The sequence below is a fragment of the Branchiostoma belcheri genome, unplaced genomic scaffold (genome assembly GCF_001625305.1).
Source record: "Branchiostoma belcheri isolate BF01 breed outbred unplaced genomic scaffold, Haploidv18h27 scaffold1, whole genome shotgun sequence".
In the NCBI taxonomy this organism is placed as follows: domain Eukaryota; kingdom Metazoa; phylum Chordata; class Leptocardii; order Amphioxiformes; family Branchiostomatidae; genus Branchiostoma; species Branchiostoma belcheri.
Window position 1 is genome coordinate 4625376 of NW_017802379.1, and position 18319 is coordinate 4643694.

The 18319-nt window shown below is 39.6% G+C and overlaps 1 protein-coding gene across 1 annotated transcript in view; it reads right to left on the reverse strand.

Annotated features, from left to right (window-relative positions):
• Positions 1–16054, reverse strand: part of LOC109465886 (rasGAP-activating-like protein 1) — a 25310-nt gene extending 9256 nt beyond the window's left edge. The window contains exons 1-7 of the mRNA XM_019763407.1: positions 15435–16054; positions 15100–15156; positions 4772–4885; positions 4150–4211; positions 3505–3655; positions 2458–2539; positions 1523–1660 (exon numbers count right to left, since the gene is read on the reverse strand). Coding sequence (XP_019618966.1) covers positions 1523–1660; positions 2458–2539; positions 3505–3655; positions 4150–4211; positions 4772–4885; positions 15100–15156; positions 15435–15508 — 678 coding nt within the window. The 5' untranslated portion in view covers positions 15509–16054. The remainder of the gene's footprint in view (positions 1–1522; positions 1661–2457; positions 2540–3504; positions 3656–4149; positions 4212–4771; positions 4886–15099; positions 15157–15434) is intronic.
• Positions 16055–18319: the final 2265 nt, after the last annotated feature.

The following is an 18319-nucleotide window of genomic DNA, read 5'->3' on the forward strand; positions in this document are numbered from 1 at the left end:
GGAGTCCCAGGCCGGCCCGGGGGCAACGGGTAAAATTTGAAAATAAACAAAAGTAATTGGAGAGTAAATACTCGTCAAAATAAAATGTAATAAGTGATTTTGTTTACCTCAAATGTTATTCTTGCACTGCCTTTCCTCCACTTTGTGTACATTTGCTTTCAAATGAGATCAATTTCGGATTTCAAAAAGGGTTCACGAGAACCAAACAACTGATTTTAAGAGGCCCCGAAAATTAAAAATAAGGTTAGATTTTTGGATTTTTAGAAATATTACAGTAAATTTAAACTTTCTGTCTTAGGATTTTTGATTTTTAACTAAAACTCGACTTACAGTCAAAAGAAGAGCTAAAAACGCTGTGTTTTAACTTTAAATACCGATAATTCATAATCGCGGCCATATTTAAAAAATCCCTAAGACAGAAATCTGCGGAAATCGTTCCTCTTCCAAACAAGCCCTCAATGAGGTAATTTGAGCGATTTTAGGGAATGGTTAAAATACCATGTTTGCACGCATGCTGTGCCACTTGGATATGGGGACCTGGATTTTATAACAGCGTCAACAAGAATTCTGACCTTCAAGGTCACCCACGATGACGACAGTAGCTTCGTTACATGTTACATATCCACAATAAAATCACGGCATAGATGTAATGTTTTGAAAACGGTTCATATTTGTGGAAAGGTGGATTTTTCCTGTTCCGTGGTTCCCAAGTAAAAAGGGCTTGAAGTAGCCGGTTGTAGCGGCTTTACTGTAAATGACCGCGGCTAACCCCAGATCGAACGCCCGCTCTATTCGAATGACGTCATATCGAACAAGATTCGCGGGTTCGGGGGATTCGATCTCCATAGTAGCGGAGTGGGACTTTTGGGCCCAAATCTGACCATCGTGGTTGGGGCATTTAGTTGCCACATCTCTTACAGCTTTACCAACATACTTCCATCTGTACCTTTCCCCCTGTAGCTTTACCCCTATGACCTTTCCCTCCAAAAGACCATAACTACTGCCTGTAGGGGCCAATCCCAGCTGAGCTGTGTAGGGAGGCTGATCAAATCCTTTAACGAGCGTCTCTCCTGCTGACATTTCAGAGAAATCTGATATGGTGTACTTCAAAGCCTTGCAGCTCAGACAGGAGGTACTTTAAAGCTATTTTCACATTACTTTGTTTTTAGGGAAAAGAGGTCATCCTCACACCGGGCAAAAATCCTGCAGAGAGTAACATTACAGAGTATAAAAACTATGTTTCATTCTGAATAAAAAATTAGCTATGTTTTCCATCTCGTTTCTTTGGAAGACCAATCAATGATTGGCATCAGATCATCAGTGGCAAGGAAAATTGTGTAAACCTCGTGAAAACCTCCTTTTGCCTCCTACCATGAAATAAAACCTACGTGAAGGTAAATGCATTTGTAGTATTTGGGCTGTGCATACCTGGGGGGCACTAGACATCTTACAACACACTGTTTTTCAAAGTGGCAGATATACATGTAACACCGGTGGATGAATGTTAATGGAGGTTACATACTTGTCCTAAGAAATCGTGATTCCCCTGCTTCTCCCAGTCCCACACTGTGAACTGTAGTGTGGCTGACTCCACAAGTTTGGTGGGAATGGTGAAATCAAATGTCTCCTTCCACTTGGGAAATCTTGTCCTCTTTATGACCTTGAAGTAAATTGAAAGAAATGTTGAAAGGGAAACAGCAAGAAATTCCTTACAGTTTCATATTTTACTTTGAAGTATACGAAGTACAAAATAAAAACATGACAGAAGTCTTAGACTTATCTCAAAATCACTACCTCTTTCATCTATTAGAGTACTTATAACAAGCTTCAATCCTGGTAAGATCAAATATTGTTACAGGTACAAGATTTGGTACAGGTACATATGTTAGCAGTTGAATATGTGGAGTTAACCCTGAATACTTCTAAGTTCTAACAGTTTCTTTTTGAAACTGGCCTGGTAATGACCCTGCCCTTGGTGCTGAAACCGTGACTGTTATCTGCGGAAGCAGTCTTGCCGGAATTGGAATTTGTAATGACCTGTCACTGGCTTTTCTATCATGGCCAGGTGATGCCCAGTAAGAATGCCAGTGGAAAAATCAACTCTGACATTTTTCATACATTCTAATGACAAGAAAATCTTTAATGTCATCGTTCCAGTCAAAGTTCTGGTGCAGTTTTGAAGTGAATCCTCCTTTGTGGCATAAAGGATCAACACAGCACTTTAAACAAGTTGTCTCTGCTGAGTGTTATGGGAGAAGAGAACACTTAAAGATAAAAGTTTCATCATGAATAATTCAATATGACTTTGAATCGTAATCTTCAAATGCCTCTTCAGTCCATCAGATCTAAATCCACAAGGTCATTCAAGTACAAACAGCTATTTCCTGAGGCATAGCCGCGGGAGGCATTACCACTTATAAATCCACCCCGGATTGCCTCCAAATCCTTTCAACTCACTTGTGTTTTGGCCTTGTCCTCCTGCAGGGAAAGTTCGACGAACGCATCCACAATGCCCGCTTTCTCCTTCACTGCCAAGTCCCTACGCAGAATATAAAGTACAAATTAAACGCACGAAATGAGAGATGTCTCTGATGCGTTGCCAACACTTTGACACGCGGATGATTTTTCATCTCTCCAACTCCCACCTCTGGTGTTTCCCCCTTCATTTCCTCCAGTTGAAATCTCCCATGACTACAAGGCCATTATTTTCAATCAAATCCTACTCAACTATCATCATAGGACGCTTCCCTGGCTGGGGTTTATTGGTTCGGGTTATTAATTGCTTGAAGCCCAGCCAATTCATTTCAAGCTTAACTCACCAAGTGTCATGGTTGATTACATTTGCCCTGGACCCGTCACTCAAATATGATGGTCAACTACATGTGCAAAAGTTCAACTGAGATTTGAGAGAAGGTGCATTTGAAACTTGGACAGTTAGTATACAACCTTATTCCAGAGTAGCACTTAGATTTTCAAGCTATTTATGTAAAAATTGCAGTAGGTTAATGTTGAAAGTTATAGGCAGACATGTATCCTTGCTGGTGTGAAAATCCAAACATGCTATCATGATGTTTAGTTTTTATCTTGGTATACAAACTTAAAAGGTTGGTAATATTTTACATTTTACAGTTACGTTTCAGTTTGTGTGTCTATGTGTTTCCACACTTATTGTCACATGCCAGGCACATAGGAGGCACTGACAGGAAGTTAGGTCAAAGGTCCTAGAAAGGTACCATCAAAAGTCATCTCATTTCCTGTCTTCAATTTTCTGCTAATAGTACATTGCATGTCTCATGGTTGCCTTATGGGAGCCAGTGGGCAAATGCATAAAGACAGAATATGCAAGAAATTTATATATAATAAACTAAACAAGAAATTCTCAAAAAACTAAAAGATTTCACATAGGTACAAGATCTTTGATTGTTGGTTGAAACAGTTCAAGTAGTGTGAGACAATGTACATAATTTATTATCCATACATTGTATTCTCCATCCTCTTCCTTACCTTGCCTGCACCACCACACAACAGATGGTGGTGAAATCTCCGGCTGCGGGCGTGAACCCCCTGTTGCCATGGCACCACATCTCCAGCTGTAACTCCCCCTGCACCTCCGAGTCTTTGTCCACCTTCCGCAGGGGGAACCACTTCTCCAGACCTTTTTGTGTGTAGATGTGTGGGGGAGACACTTATCTCAGTCATGGAATTTCAAAGTTTACACCACTCAATGTTGTACAAATGTGAAGCAACACTTGCTACGCTAATACATGCAGAAGGTTCACAAATGCTTGGCATCTACTATTGTGATTCCACCAGGTCATATATATCAGTCAACCTCAAAAATCCATCCAAAGAGATCCCCAATGCAACGTCTCACAGTACAATGCACTCCTGCATATTTGAACTGTGCACACCTAGGAGTGCTACATTACCTGAGAGACCTGTCGAACACACAGTTTTTCTAAGTGGCAGATACATGTAACCTGGTGGATGAGTGTGAAAGGAGATATACAGATGAATGTTAATAGAGGTTTCAGACAAAACCATGTTATCTAAACTGACCTGTTTATGAAAACTTAAACATTACAAACTAAGTCAATTTGCCACTGAACATACATATAGTAAAGTCATATAGCATGTCATAAAACACACCTCTTGGCTCGGCACACAGGGCCTTACGGGCCAGCAACATTTTCCCAATGACTGCATCTGCCCTGCAGATGGGGGGAAAACAGTGGAACATGCTTCTATAGATTGCCCAATATCTGTGAAGTGCAGTTATATCCCCTACTGTTAGTGGTTTAATGTACACACATGGCTGCTTAACAGAAGCACTTTATCAACTACCACACATCTGGCTGCTGATGAATAATTATGCTAACTTTCTGTAAGGTGACGAATGTCTCTATTAGATAGACTCAGAATAACAAGTCCCTTATGAACACATGAAGCATGCACTGTGCTAACCAATTCAAGATTATTGTCCCTCTATGCATTAATACCATCATGGCTTATAACACATCATCGGCCAACTGTGAACACAAAGCTGGCTTTGACTCAAGTCATGCCAGATTGATATTGACAGAAAAGAAGTCTTTGAAGCCTGGTGGGAATGATAGATTCTTAACCGCTCCTAAGACTGTGGCAACAAGTTATTGATTGGCTGTTGAAAATTACCGGAGCATAGCTTGGAAAGTGTAACCAATCAGGGGGCTTCACAGGAGCACTGGCAAGATAATGGTGTTGTGTGACCTTGAGACAAGGACAAACTTACCCCAGTGAGTCATGGTGGCAGACATACACGGACAGACTGTGGAAGCTGCGAGGCAGGTACAGGGTGTACTCCTCTCCCCAGAATGGGTTAGTGCTCTTCCATACTGTGGCAGTTCTACAGGTGAAAGATAGCAAGGTACACATGTACATATATGTCGAAGCATCAATAAATTTTTACCTATGTATACATGGACTTGAACGTTATTGTTTTTAATGTGCCTATCTGAAGTGCACTTCCACAGTTATAACCTTTACCAAAAAGGTTATGTTTTCCATAGCGTTTGTTTCTAATTCTGTATGCTGAAATTATATTAGGCATGCCTTGCCATACAACAGAGTGACAGGACTCCTAGTGGAGAGCAATTAGCAGGTCAGAGTTCTAGGAGTCACAGGAGTGGAGTTCAGAAGTTGGTAGAATACGTCATTTATCAACCTCAATTGACAGCTGACAGACATTCCAAGTCACAGGGGTAGATGGAGGAGGCTGCTAATTCACAGGGAGGTCTTGTTTTTGCACTCAGAGTTTGCTTTTGTATGCTAGTCTCGCTCGATCAAAAACGTTTTTAGAAAATTTTTTATCCACTCTACAGACGTAGGAGATAAAAGTACATCAATAGATAGAGTAGATTATTTAAAGTTCTTTTAAGTAAGGCAGCTTCCTTCCTTTTATCATGCCTCCAAATGTCGACTCATTTATGTTCAAATGTCAAGCAATCTGCACATTGGAATTGCCTTTGTTAAAGCATCATCTTAACGCACTAACTGTAATATTAAGTTACTTTAGTGTATTAGGATGGGTTTCTGTTTATTGGCAAATGTTACAGTACATTAGGCCATGCTGATTTGATTATATGGATGACATCCGCGCGCGCATGAATTTTCGGCCGTTTCCAAAAAAAAAAAAGTTTTCAACCATACTGTATAAATCGTACAAAACAGATGCAAAATGAGCAAAAATATACCATAAGTTACAAAAAAAAATTAATAAAAACTATACCAATGTCGTAGAATGCCAAAATCAAACGAAAAAAGACGAAATTGTAAAGAAATGAACTTGAAGACTAGATTATTCGCCAAACCATATTCTGTGCCATTTGCTCAACCCTCATGACCACGTAGATTTCATAATGAAATAATTTTTTTTTTTGCAAAACTTTTTTTTTATTCGCACGCGCGCATCAGTTTTGGGGCTCCCGGAGGATGTCATCCATATAATCAAATCAACATGGCCTTACACTCACTTTGAGGCAGCATAGATAATTTTTCAAAAGGGAATATCACAGCAAATTCAGCACCAAGGACAGGCCAAAACAATAATGGAGACAAGGTACAATACATTAACAATCACAATCATAAACAATACATGTTATATTAGGAGGATGCTTTACAGAGGCAATTTATGGTACCTAAATTGTGGCCTGTGGTTTAATGTCTGTGATGCCAGTAAAACTTTCAACCATTTGCCATTTTGCTAAGTGCAAATCTGCACCAACTACAACTACTACCGGTGTGAAGCTAAAACCAACAAGCTTCAAATTTGAAGCTCCAGGCTAAAATGCATACAGTTTCTCTGATGTATCACGATTAGATTGGGCAATGAACAATCCCGGAATGGAACTGCAAAATATAGAAGATCTGACAGCAATTAGATGAAAACCTTTTAAACCTCCTACCGCTCCAAAGGATATATCGGGACTGTTATAAGGATCACGCCCACACACCCCTGACTGAGCTCATTGAAACCACTGTGATCTATTAAAAATGATATGAACTCCATCTGGCATCATACTACTTCTCCTCCCCCGCAGCACCATTATAAGTTTCCAAACCTTTTGAGGAGATTAATAAGCTCAATTTTCTAGTAGATCTCAACCTTGTTATTAGGTTTGATTGTGTCTATTTCTAAAGTCAGATTTTGCATCTGTGGTAAGAATATGTGGCAAGCTTTACGTCATGTTTCCTGTTTAGTTATGTATCAACAGAAAGTGAAAGATTTCTTGTTTTCTGCCAAAATTGTTTTCTGCCAAAGGACTAGTCAGTAAGACCTAAGAGTTCTTGGCTAGACTCCTTAACTAGATTTACTGTACTTTTATGACATCTTGGGGGAATTTTTCCATTGTTACACAACCACCCACCCACTCTCAGGTTAGATTTCCGACGGGACTGTTACTACTCAAAATGCCAGCTCACAATTGTTCAATGATAACAGATGCATCATAAAAGGACTGCTCATTTATCAAAACTGTACTTCATAAACCCAGAGCTGGGGAAGATGCCAAGTCTTTTATGATGGTGCACTTCTAAGTACAATTATTGTAAATTAAGATTGACTTAAAATTGACTTGAAAAGACTTTGTGCTTATTGTTTCTTCCATAATCTAATGATGTTATATCATACATATCCTAATGTGCATGATAATATGTTATTACTGTTTTTGGATCCACTTCAGGGTTGAATTAACAAACAGTCAATGTAGTAGCCTTGATTTGCTTCAAAATTATTAATTGTTGACTTTGCCCTTCCAATGCAGTAATTACAAGATATGGCATTCATATTAGATGTAGAATGACATTTAAATGCATTAGCTTTGATCAAACTGCATCCTGACTACTGTTTGAACTGTCACAGATGTGATCGTAAACAGGATAGTAAAAAGATCAGCATGATCCACAAAGTCTTTAGTGACATTTTAACTCAAACTCAACTCAACTCTCCTTCCACTTAAGAGTTTAACGAGAAAATCCACAAAACCCTGGAGACTGCAATCACATGTCTCAATCGACAAAGACTGAGTCAGTTCCAGGAAAAATAGATTTGACATTGAAAAATTGACGGAGCGTAATGGCTTCCAGACATTCTGATACACTCAAGTGGGATTAGATTTTCATGTCACTAATTCTCCAAATTGGTGTTAACACAGGGAGGCAGCTGGAATGAATTAATCATTAGGTTGGAATGAGAGGCAATTTGCTCTCATGACATGTATTTTTTGGCAACATGTGTAATTTCACTGCAATGCTACAATGTATGAAACCTAAGGCCCTGCACACTAACATTTAACAGAGGGGTGGGTCTTTTTGGGGGGTTTATGTATACTATTCTTCTTTTACTCTCCTACACAAAAAAACATGTTTTTGTTTAAGCTACTTTTACATAATACCTGGGGGACATGATATAGTGCTTTCCCTGGCTACTCTCCAAGTTACACTAGACCTTGAAATTCAAGAGCATTAGACATTGTCTGCATGTGAATAAGAGTTTCCAGAATCATCTCTGAAGGATACATCCACGCTGGAAGAATGCACCAGACACCCTCAAGTAAGAAGAAGACCTTCTGTGTTTCCTGAACCATAACTCAAGCAGCACTGTTCCAGAATGCAACGTGCATACACGGGACTCTGGGCAGTCAACCTGGCCAATGAATTGTTTTTACATTGTATTTACCAATAATCAGTGGCAGTTAACAATAATTGAACACCTTTTTACCTACGTATACAGCAGTTGAAGTTACAATTAGAATTCATCACAGTTTCTATTGGATGATTGGCCAATGTTGCAACAGAATTTTGTGCTTTGCACGCAATATATTTCCTGACAAATCATTTGGAAACTCTAGATGATATCTCAATTCCTAATATGTACACAAACACAACCTTATATGATACGTTTCAGCGAAATGCTTTCAAGCAAGATAACTAGCTAGTAGGGGTGAGGGTCTAACTGGAACTTTTCTAGTCTGAACATGAGGCCTTAAATGCCCAGTGATTTGATTTAGTTGGAAGTTGATTTGAGGATGTGGCATCCTTCAGAATCGATGGATTTTTGTGAGGATGTGGCCAAAAAACCCATCTGCTCTGATGTGCAGCGCCCTGGTAGCCATTCGCAAAATCCCTAACACATTACATGGTGTGAACAGAACCATAAGTGGTATATTCATGGTTATGGTTATGGTGTAACTAGGATGGAGGGAGAAGGTCAGCAGAGGTCACTTGAAACATGTCTGCTAAATGATTGAGGCAATGCCCTACAATGATGGCCTTGATAAAAAAAAAAGGCAGTTTTGCTGATTGCTTTCTGGAGAGGATGATTTGTAGTCATGTATCATACAGCTTCTCTGTGAAGGGTGTGTAGAGATATGTTTCGCATGCTTAGTGTATATATACCACTTATTGCGGGGAATTAAAATTCACCACATGCACATGTCTGAAATGTGTCTCTTCTTCCTGGTAGTATTTGTGCTGATTGCAGGAGCAACTGGCATTCCATTGTGCATAATAACAGCTTTTGATTCTTTTGAAACAGGCTACGTGTAGCAATAAAAATTCCTCAGACTGCTTCAGCATAAATAGAAGATGTTGCCATAACAATGAATGATCTCATCATCACTATGGTGATGGAATCTGTGATTTATTAATAGTAATAGGGAGCATGAAGAATTAAGCTATATTCTGTTTGCACTTTTAATCTACTTTTATGTTTTGCATGCAAACTCCATTACATGGATGGCATATTTGTAGTTTATATTTTTCACAGTCTGAAATTGGATACTAAAAAAGCATTACCTTCAAATGTCTTCAATTTATCTGTTTGCCGTGGTTATAGATGGCACATGAAGATTTCTGAGATAGGCTGCCATGAAGAGCAGTATTTCACGGGCTAAATTTCATTACACTGGCTGAAAACCAATTTACTGCATGCTTTAACATTTAGAAAACTAAAGTATCCATTTGCCTACCAATTCTCTATTGGTTATGGGGTTGGCTGCAGGGAGAAGTTAAAAAAGGGTCCTAAAACTTTCCCCTCAGTTACCTGTAGAATTGTAGATAGCAAGAAACATTCACCTTATATGACATAACACTTGTTTGCAAGGATCTGTGTTACTCTCTAATACTACTCATTTTGGTTGGACCAAATTACAGAAATTTGCCTCTGTACATGTACAGAATTGTAGGTAGCAAGAGGCATTCACCTAAAATGACATTAAACTTCTCTGCAAGGATCCTTCTTACTCCCTAATACTACTGGATTTGGTTGAACCAAATTACAGAGATTTTCCCTCTATTAACTGTACAGAATTGTAGGTTTCAGGGGAAATTCACCTAAAATTGCAAAAACTAATCTGAACAGGTCCTTGTTGCTCCTTAAAATACTAATGGATTTGGTTGGGCCAAATTACAGAGATTTTGCATACCAAGCCAAAAAAATGTGCATCCAATCTTGGTGGACACATTTGTATTTGTGGATCACACAAAACAGAGAAATGGCACAGCAAAGTCCAGTACAGTGAAGAGGATCACGTCATTCATATTACATTTCAAATAATAGCAAGATGTCACTGGTGTACGTATGCCATGTTGATGTATAACATCAGACCAACCCACAAGTTCATTCAACCTACAAAATATCAGCTTTCAAACGCTATTGCAGCTTTTTCTGCTGAGGGAAGCTTGCAGGTTGGTAATTTGCACCCCGACAAGAATACCCACTCATCCGAGTCCACTCTGGGGCCACAGTAGCTGCTCATTGATTAACAGATGTCTGGGCACACGGGCAACGTAGTAATCAATTTGGATAATAGGCTCTGACCAATTAGTTCCTTATGCAGCTTGTAACGTTACATTATGGTGTCTGTGTCTTGTTCAGACTGTAACTGTTTACCCTGGTTAATATATGACGGATACAAATAGGGTGTAAATCTTGAAACTTTTGCGGTGGTTTTGTTTTTGTGATTTTTTGCGGTGACTGCTCCATAGTACAGTAGTTTTAATACTGCATTACAGAATTGTTTCAATCACAAATTTAAAACACAGTGAAAACGTCCATTTCCCTCCTATCCCAAAATACAACCACCGAGAAAATAACTATCCTGTCCTTGGTGCTGAATTTGCAGTGATATTAGCTGATATGGCATCCAGCAGACAATAAAAGGCTAAGAGCATGGCTAGATTATGGTGTCCGTGTCTTGTTCAGTCTGTTACTGTTTACCTGGTTATATATGATGGATACAAATATGGTGTAAATCTTGAAACTTTTGCGGTGGTCTTGTTTTCATGGTTCTCATGGTGCTTCACAGTAAAGTAGTCTTCCTACTGCTTTACATAATTGTTTCAATCACAATTTAAAACACTGAAAATGTCCGTTTCCCTCCTATCTCAAAATAGTATCACCGAGAAAAAACTAGCCTGTCCTTGGTGCTGAATTTGCAGTGATATTAGCTGATATGGCATGCAACAGGCTAAGAGCATGGCTAACGTATGTAATGTTATATTGAACATGTGGTTTCACACTTAGCATGGTTGGCATGCAACAGGTGTGAGATTATCACTTCCAATCTGAAGCTTCCTCTATCAATTACCTTACCTGGTAACCTACGCAATCTCAACATCAAACGTTTATTTATCGGGAAGTGACAAAAAAGCGCGTAAAACCGATCCATTATGACGGTAGAGTTAAATCCAGGCTGGCTTACTGTGTGTGTGAGAGATGGATGCCTCTGGCTAAGGAAAATCTGGTCTGGAGTAGGAGTAAAACCAATCTGACTCACTCAAAGTGAAGTCACTTTGCTTAAGGGAAGAGAGGAAACTTAATACAGGTCTGTAGTTTGTTTAACAACGCCCTCGCAGTTTTAGTTTTATGTAACTCTGCCAAGTACCCTAAGACTTAGCCACATAAAAGAAAGGCTGTTATCCAGGCCTTCTCAAGTGTGTTTTGATCACCAGAATATCTGAAGGCTAGTCTGCATTACAAGAATTACTGGTACTGCTTTGGTAGATCTCTTTATACATAACTTCACCGGTGTGGTGTTGGTTGGTTTCTTGGGTAGAATATAGGTAAACCTGTGCTAGTGACTGCCTCTGCATAAGAACTACCTGACCACATTGGTTATTTTTGCTGCTCCCTTAGATGATTTTCCCATTGATCCATTGATTCAGAATTATGTCTAAAAGTGGCTGCCTAGCCACCGAATTTTCTTCAATTACCTTGAGTGGGCACTTAAAGCTTAGCTTTGTTAGTAGCTCTTGGCCTTGGTCAGAGGAAGAAGTGCCTGTAATTTTCTTAGTGCCCTTGAGCAGATTCCCTTCAGACTGAAGTTTCTTAGAAAATATAGATTACAGTTTGGAAAATCTTTCCAACTACTGTCCAATATATTTGAAATAGGTGATCAAAGGGTTTTGAGAATCCAGCTAACTGTTGAATCAGATGCTATCCTTGTTAATTATGTTGAATACTGATGTGCCCTGAAAAATGGTAGTCTTAGCTTTGGCCTTTGCCTGATTTCGATTTGTCTGGATATATTTCCACATCAAGTGGATTATGTTCCCTGACCATTAATGCATTAAGGGAGCTTTGTAATGCACTGAAAGTATGGCTGGGATCAAAACATGAATTGAAATGGCAACAACCCTTTTAGAATCAACCCCAATAAAATACATACATACACATACAGACACATACGCACACAACACACACACACACACACACACACACACACACACACACACACACACACAGAAACACACAGGGCCACTTTATCAAATTCAGACATCTAAGACTTAAATCTAAGACGATTTAGAACATAAGACGATTCAGAAGTTAAATTCAGAAGCACGAAAAAATGTGTCCTTAGAGTGACTGGAATGTAGCTGTCACATTACAGTTCAAGAACCATGTATATCAGTAAGAGGACAAAAGGAAGCACATCATAAAGTTGATAAATATTTGATGAGCAAAGTTGACCTATTTCCGGATGTTTGACATCTCTCATTGATTTTCTAATGTGCCAAAAATAGACAGATAACAGCCATACCCAGATGTTCTATTGACCTATGACCCAAATCAATTGCCTCACAGCACAGAATGTCTGGATATAGATTGAAGCTTTTGTTTCAAGGAAATGTTTACGTGAGCTCAATACAGACTGATAATAATAAGAGCTGCCACTGTGGAGAGGTGTTGAGTTTCTACAATGAATCAGGTACTAAATCAACCCCAAAATGCTCATAAATTTGTCCTCAACCGTTGAAGGAAGTCCTTGTCTTTCTAGTTGTTTCACAGTTTCACAGTCAGTTTTTTTCATTCTCTCAATGCAGTGATTTGATTAAAACTTAAAAATCAATTGTTTGTTTATTTGTTTGTTTATAAAACAGCCTGGTATGTTACTTTATGACGTTGCCTGGGTGTGCTTTTATTTTTGCACCGTTGCTTCATATTTTTTCTAAAAAAAATCAGAGAACCAACAAATAGACTTGGTGTGACCTTACCAACAGTCTCCTAAAGTCATCCTCACCTCATCTTGTGGGGTGTAATCTGCCTATATATGACGCTACATTGCAGATTTGGATGTCCAATTTAGATCTCGTGTGTAGATAATACTACCACACCGAACGGATTGGATGCATACAGACATCCCAGGAGACCAGATTATCATGTTCTTTACTGAGGCCAACGTAACACAATTTTATGGACAACTTCTGTGGGTGCACTAATCTTAGCCTATTTCCATCAAAATACTGGCTCTTTTAACATCTTTGTACTATCAAACTGTACAAAATAGATGACTACTGTCTGTTATATGTGAACCGTTTGAAAATTTTACTGCACTATGTACAGGGATAAACAATGTTGTAATTGGCAAAGGTTATAAAACGTTATGGAGGTCGATATTCTTTATTGCACTGTCACATCAGAGTCGGGGGCTTCAAAGGAGGATGACATCCATAAAATCAATTACCGTGGCCTAAGTACGGCATATGTTCCCGTAATGTAGTCACTGGTGTAGCGTGTAAGGCAGTCCCAGGGTACATGTATGTCTGGGAGAGTTTCCGTGCTGCATACAGCTAATTGATACTGAGCATTACTGTGTTAGCATTACTTAGGTTAACATGCAAAGAAAAAAATATGATTTCAAAGAAGTCCTCTCCATGTTGGATGCCACTTATTTCATACTGAGCATTACTGCAATAGCATGATCAATGGTAACAAGAAAAGGTATGGTTTCAAAGAAAAATATCAAACTGAGCAAAGCTTTTTATACTGACAAAAAATACTTTTAAATTAAAAAAAAACACTGGATAAAATAACTTTTAACATTGTAAACCGCAACTGTAACAGTGAGTGTTTTCAGCTATCTTGCCCAATTGGCAAAATAAATTGTTAACATTAAGCTTGAGTACTGAAACAAAATAAATAAAAATTGTTTATGGTAAACTCTTGTCCATGGGTTAATGCAAAGTTAATTGAAAGTACAAAAATAAATCTTGTGCCTTGTGAATAATTCGACCTTCAGTCTGTCTACCTAATGCCCATTAGTATCAACCAGTGCATAAACTACACCACAAAGGGCCTTTAAAGGCTAATCAAACATGTAATGTTTATCTACAGCCTACGTGGTACAGGCTTAATGATAATGTTGTGATTGGGTTCCAATAAGCTCAAGCATAACATAGACCTACAGGCAACATGATTTTAATTTTTGCAGTTTTTGTGGTGACTACTTACTGTGAAGTCAAAATACCCCATAGATACCCCATAGATAAATATCATGTTATTGCCAATTGAGATCAGGGCTTTTCCATTGAGCTATTGTAAGGCTAACTGTTTGTATGTGTGCATGTATGTACTATAACCAGCTGCCACCATAGGTCCTTGTAATGCCAAAGGGCAGTTATACAGGTTGATTCATACAGGGTTGGATACACAATGTAATGTCAGGAAGGTAGCATGTGGACAGTGCAACAACTTACAAGGTCTTTTTACATCTGTTCAACAAAAGACATTCAATTCAATAATATAACATTTTTACTTACAAAAGCTGGTCAATTTGTAAATGCTTGAGAAATAAACAAGTTACCCCTAGCAGGAAGTTTATGTTTTTTACTATTTTTTGGGGTTATAACTTGGTAGAGAGGAAAACGAAAAACAAATCTGGTGTGAATACATTTTCATACTGTTTGCTGATGAACCTTCACCTAAGAGCAATATTTGACTGCATTTTGGAAATATAATACTTAATCCCAAAATGTGTAAAAGACCGCTTAACATTTCGAAAAGATGATTTTACTGAAGATTATAAAGAGACCTTTTCCATATGGTCGAAACAATGTAGGGATAGCGATTTCTTTAGGTTACTACATAAGGGAAAGCACAACCTCGTGCAACACTACTTTCAGTACCATGATTCTGCTAGTGAAATTTGATACCCTGAATGTAAACAAAAAGCAGGGCGGTGCGGTGTCCTAAAAACAAGCACAGTTTATTCCCTTTTTTCCAGTACAATTTTCCTCTCGTCCTATAATCTCAAAATAACAGCTTTAATAGATGTTTCTTACCTTGCTACGGTTTCATTGTCCACCTTTACTGTGCAGTACGGATCTCCCGTCCCCGGACTGAAAATGGCAACGGAAAATGATACAAAACGTCAGGAAGAGCTGAGAAAAAGTCGTTTTCGATGCAACGAATTCGTAAATCTGTTCAGCTAACGATGTTTTCGTCCCAACCGCAAGCTTCCGGTATAAGATCAAGCATGCACAATACACACACAGTACAGATGCGAGCGTGTTTTGGGTGCAGTTGTGAATCTAATACACGGACAAGCGCAAAAATCGCGCATGCAAAGGAAACTGTTCAGAAGGAACCAGGCCGTTTAGTGTGGAGCTGTACTCACCCGAGGATCGCATCTCTCGGTGGGAGATTCTTGGCCTCGCTGATCCGCAGGTAGATCGTAGTATTCTTAGCCATCTTCCCGCCGCGTTACCGAGTCATACCCGCCCAGCTCGCCGCTACAGCCGCAGCCATATTGGAACAGTGGAAGTGAGAGCGAGGGGGCGTAGCCTGCCCTTTTTGTTGGATTGCGTGGGTGGAACAATCCACAATAAGGGGAGAAAAAGGGGGATCTGTTTTGTCAAATCCAGACACGTACATGTAAAACGCGTCTGGGATGGAATTTATAATAATTCAAAGGTTAACCAGCTGCCGTCGTGAAGCAAGTACACCGCACAAAGGAAGGTCATGGCGAATTATTGAACTCATTGATCGTCGCTTATTTGTTCCAAAGCCTACGCGGCTTTTGGCGCGAAGTTACCACTAGCTTGTTGAGGCTGTTGCGGTGAGAGAAAGCTCTCATAAAATTTTGGATGCCTCCGTTGAAGTGACATAAAATGTCGCCCTCTAACTTCCTTGGCCTTATACCAAACCCATTTGCGCACAACTTGCGTCACAGAAGAACGTTTTTGCACCAAGGCAACCCCTTGCTCGCTTGCTCTTGGTGACGAAAACGCGAGAAATTTGCTTTCAAAACAAGTCAGTCAATCAATTTTTTTTCTTGGAGCGTAAATGATTCCTTCCGTGCCTCGCCCGCTGCTGTAACACCATACGAGTATAAACACTTTGGGTACGTGCGTCACGACAATTACGGATTACTAGTACGTAGACGAAAGAGGATGCCGCCTGCTTGGATCGATCCCAGAAAAATTCGCCACGCTTGCCAAACGAATCTGCGATACATAGATAATAATCGATACATAGATAATAATCCCGCGGAAAACACTTGCAAGCAAGCTGATGCATTCGTTTCGTACCGTGCGATTTGGTAGACGTGTGATGGGAATGCAAAACCGTGAAAACATCGGCTTATCAAAGAGAAAAACGGCAGGATGCTTCACAGGGAAGATCCCATGTAGACATAATGTCTTTGTTGCCATTTCTCATTGGAATATTGCAATAGTATTCTTCTATTCGGTTCAACTAAGGGAAACATCTATGCACGACAGCAAAAGAGCCGACATAATGCGACATAATAATGGTTGCGAAGACAGTACAATAACCGTCCTATCTAAAATCATTTCTAAAACCGTTGTAAAAAAAATTAATACCATCTGCTAGTCTAAACACTACGTTTGAAACGAGCCACAGAAATAACCCTCTGTTGCTGTTACGTTGCTATGGCTACACTTGTAAACGGTCCTAAAAAAACTCAATTGAATCGTAACGCAGGGATTTGATTTATTACAAGGCCCTGGGAGATCGTTTGACACGCGGTGCCGGTTTTACACTTCTTTAGGGAGCAACAATTTCATTAACGGTTCACCTTACTATTTATCTGGTAAGTTCAAATGAAGTCTTACCCTGTCTGCTCAATAGAGTTTGTCGGTATATCAGATGAGTCAATGAGTCGATTTTCAGTCGTGCGTCGCTCTTTAATTGTGCAAAGAAAGAGTGACGCCATCGGCTTAATGCTGTCACCGCGAATTCTATACTGGCACTGTATGAAACACAAGCATATCCGAAAGTAAGGCTCCAGCCCCAAGTGGATTTTCTTCAAAAACATACCACTCTACAATTTGCAGCCATGCTACCATTTAATGTCGGTTTGCAACAGAATACGTACGAGGGATGCGAACTCAAACCTGGACCATCAAAACCCTTCAATCACTATTTGTTTTTGCCGCGGACTATCGGGGGGAAATAGAGATGTGCACCGTTATACCATAACATTGTGCATGGCGTTTTCAGCACCAAGGACAGGTGTTGTTCTGAATGTTTCCTATGACGAATTTTATACTGGCACTGTATGAAATCTGATATAAAGTGTGCGTAAAGACTCCGTCATTTTAGAAGTTTTAAGACTGCTTTTAGATATCGGCTTTCATGTTGCGTGCGCGCTCGGCTACCGTCTTTCTTGAAAGCTTATTTATGGCTTAAAATCTGGATTTCAAAGGATTTGGAATAACAGTTGAAATAAAAGCATATTTTTGGCTATGAGTTAATAAATTTGCACGCGCTTGTATGTGTGTGTGTGTGTGTGTGTTTGTTTGTGCGTGTGTTTGTTTGTTTGTGTATCCACACACGTGTGTGTGTGTTTGTGTGTGTGTGTGTGTGTGTGCGTGTGTGTGTGTGTGTGTGTGTGTGTGTGTGAAAATGAAAAAAAGAAGCACAGGACTCCCCACTTCACTAGCGATGTAAAAGCAATTCCAGACTCATGTACTCCCAAATCGATTTGAACCGCACTTTGAACGAAAGCCGAGCTACGCCTGGAGAAATTTCGCAAATGCAGACATGTCCGGTTCCATACGTTCGCCACAAAGAGTCCTCTCAACATCTAGACTCTACCAAAACCCATCAGCGTTTGTCAAACTTTCGCCGAATATTCAGTGCGTGCCCATCTTCTTTCATGCACGTCTAATCTTAAGTAACATTACCTAGAGGGCACGGGTCACTGAAGTACGTGTGCAGAGACCTTGGATATAGCCTAAGTGCTTAAAAAGTAGTCCCCGGATTCCATCGTCGTCGGGGTATGACGTGAGTCCCTTCCCTGAGAGACTGTTACTCGTAGATAGAGAGTCAGAAGGACTTTAGCTCATTTTACCCTTTGTCCACCACTCGTGTTTCATGCAGATTAGATCATTAGAAAGAGAAAAAAGATTTTTGTCGCCAGCACTTAGCCAAGGAAGCACTTAGATAGACTTGCAAATGGAGGTATCTGGTAACCACTACTCGAATATCTAACAAGTCCACGACATGCATTTTCGGGCCTGGGGGGTTCATAGGACG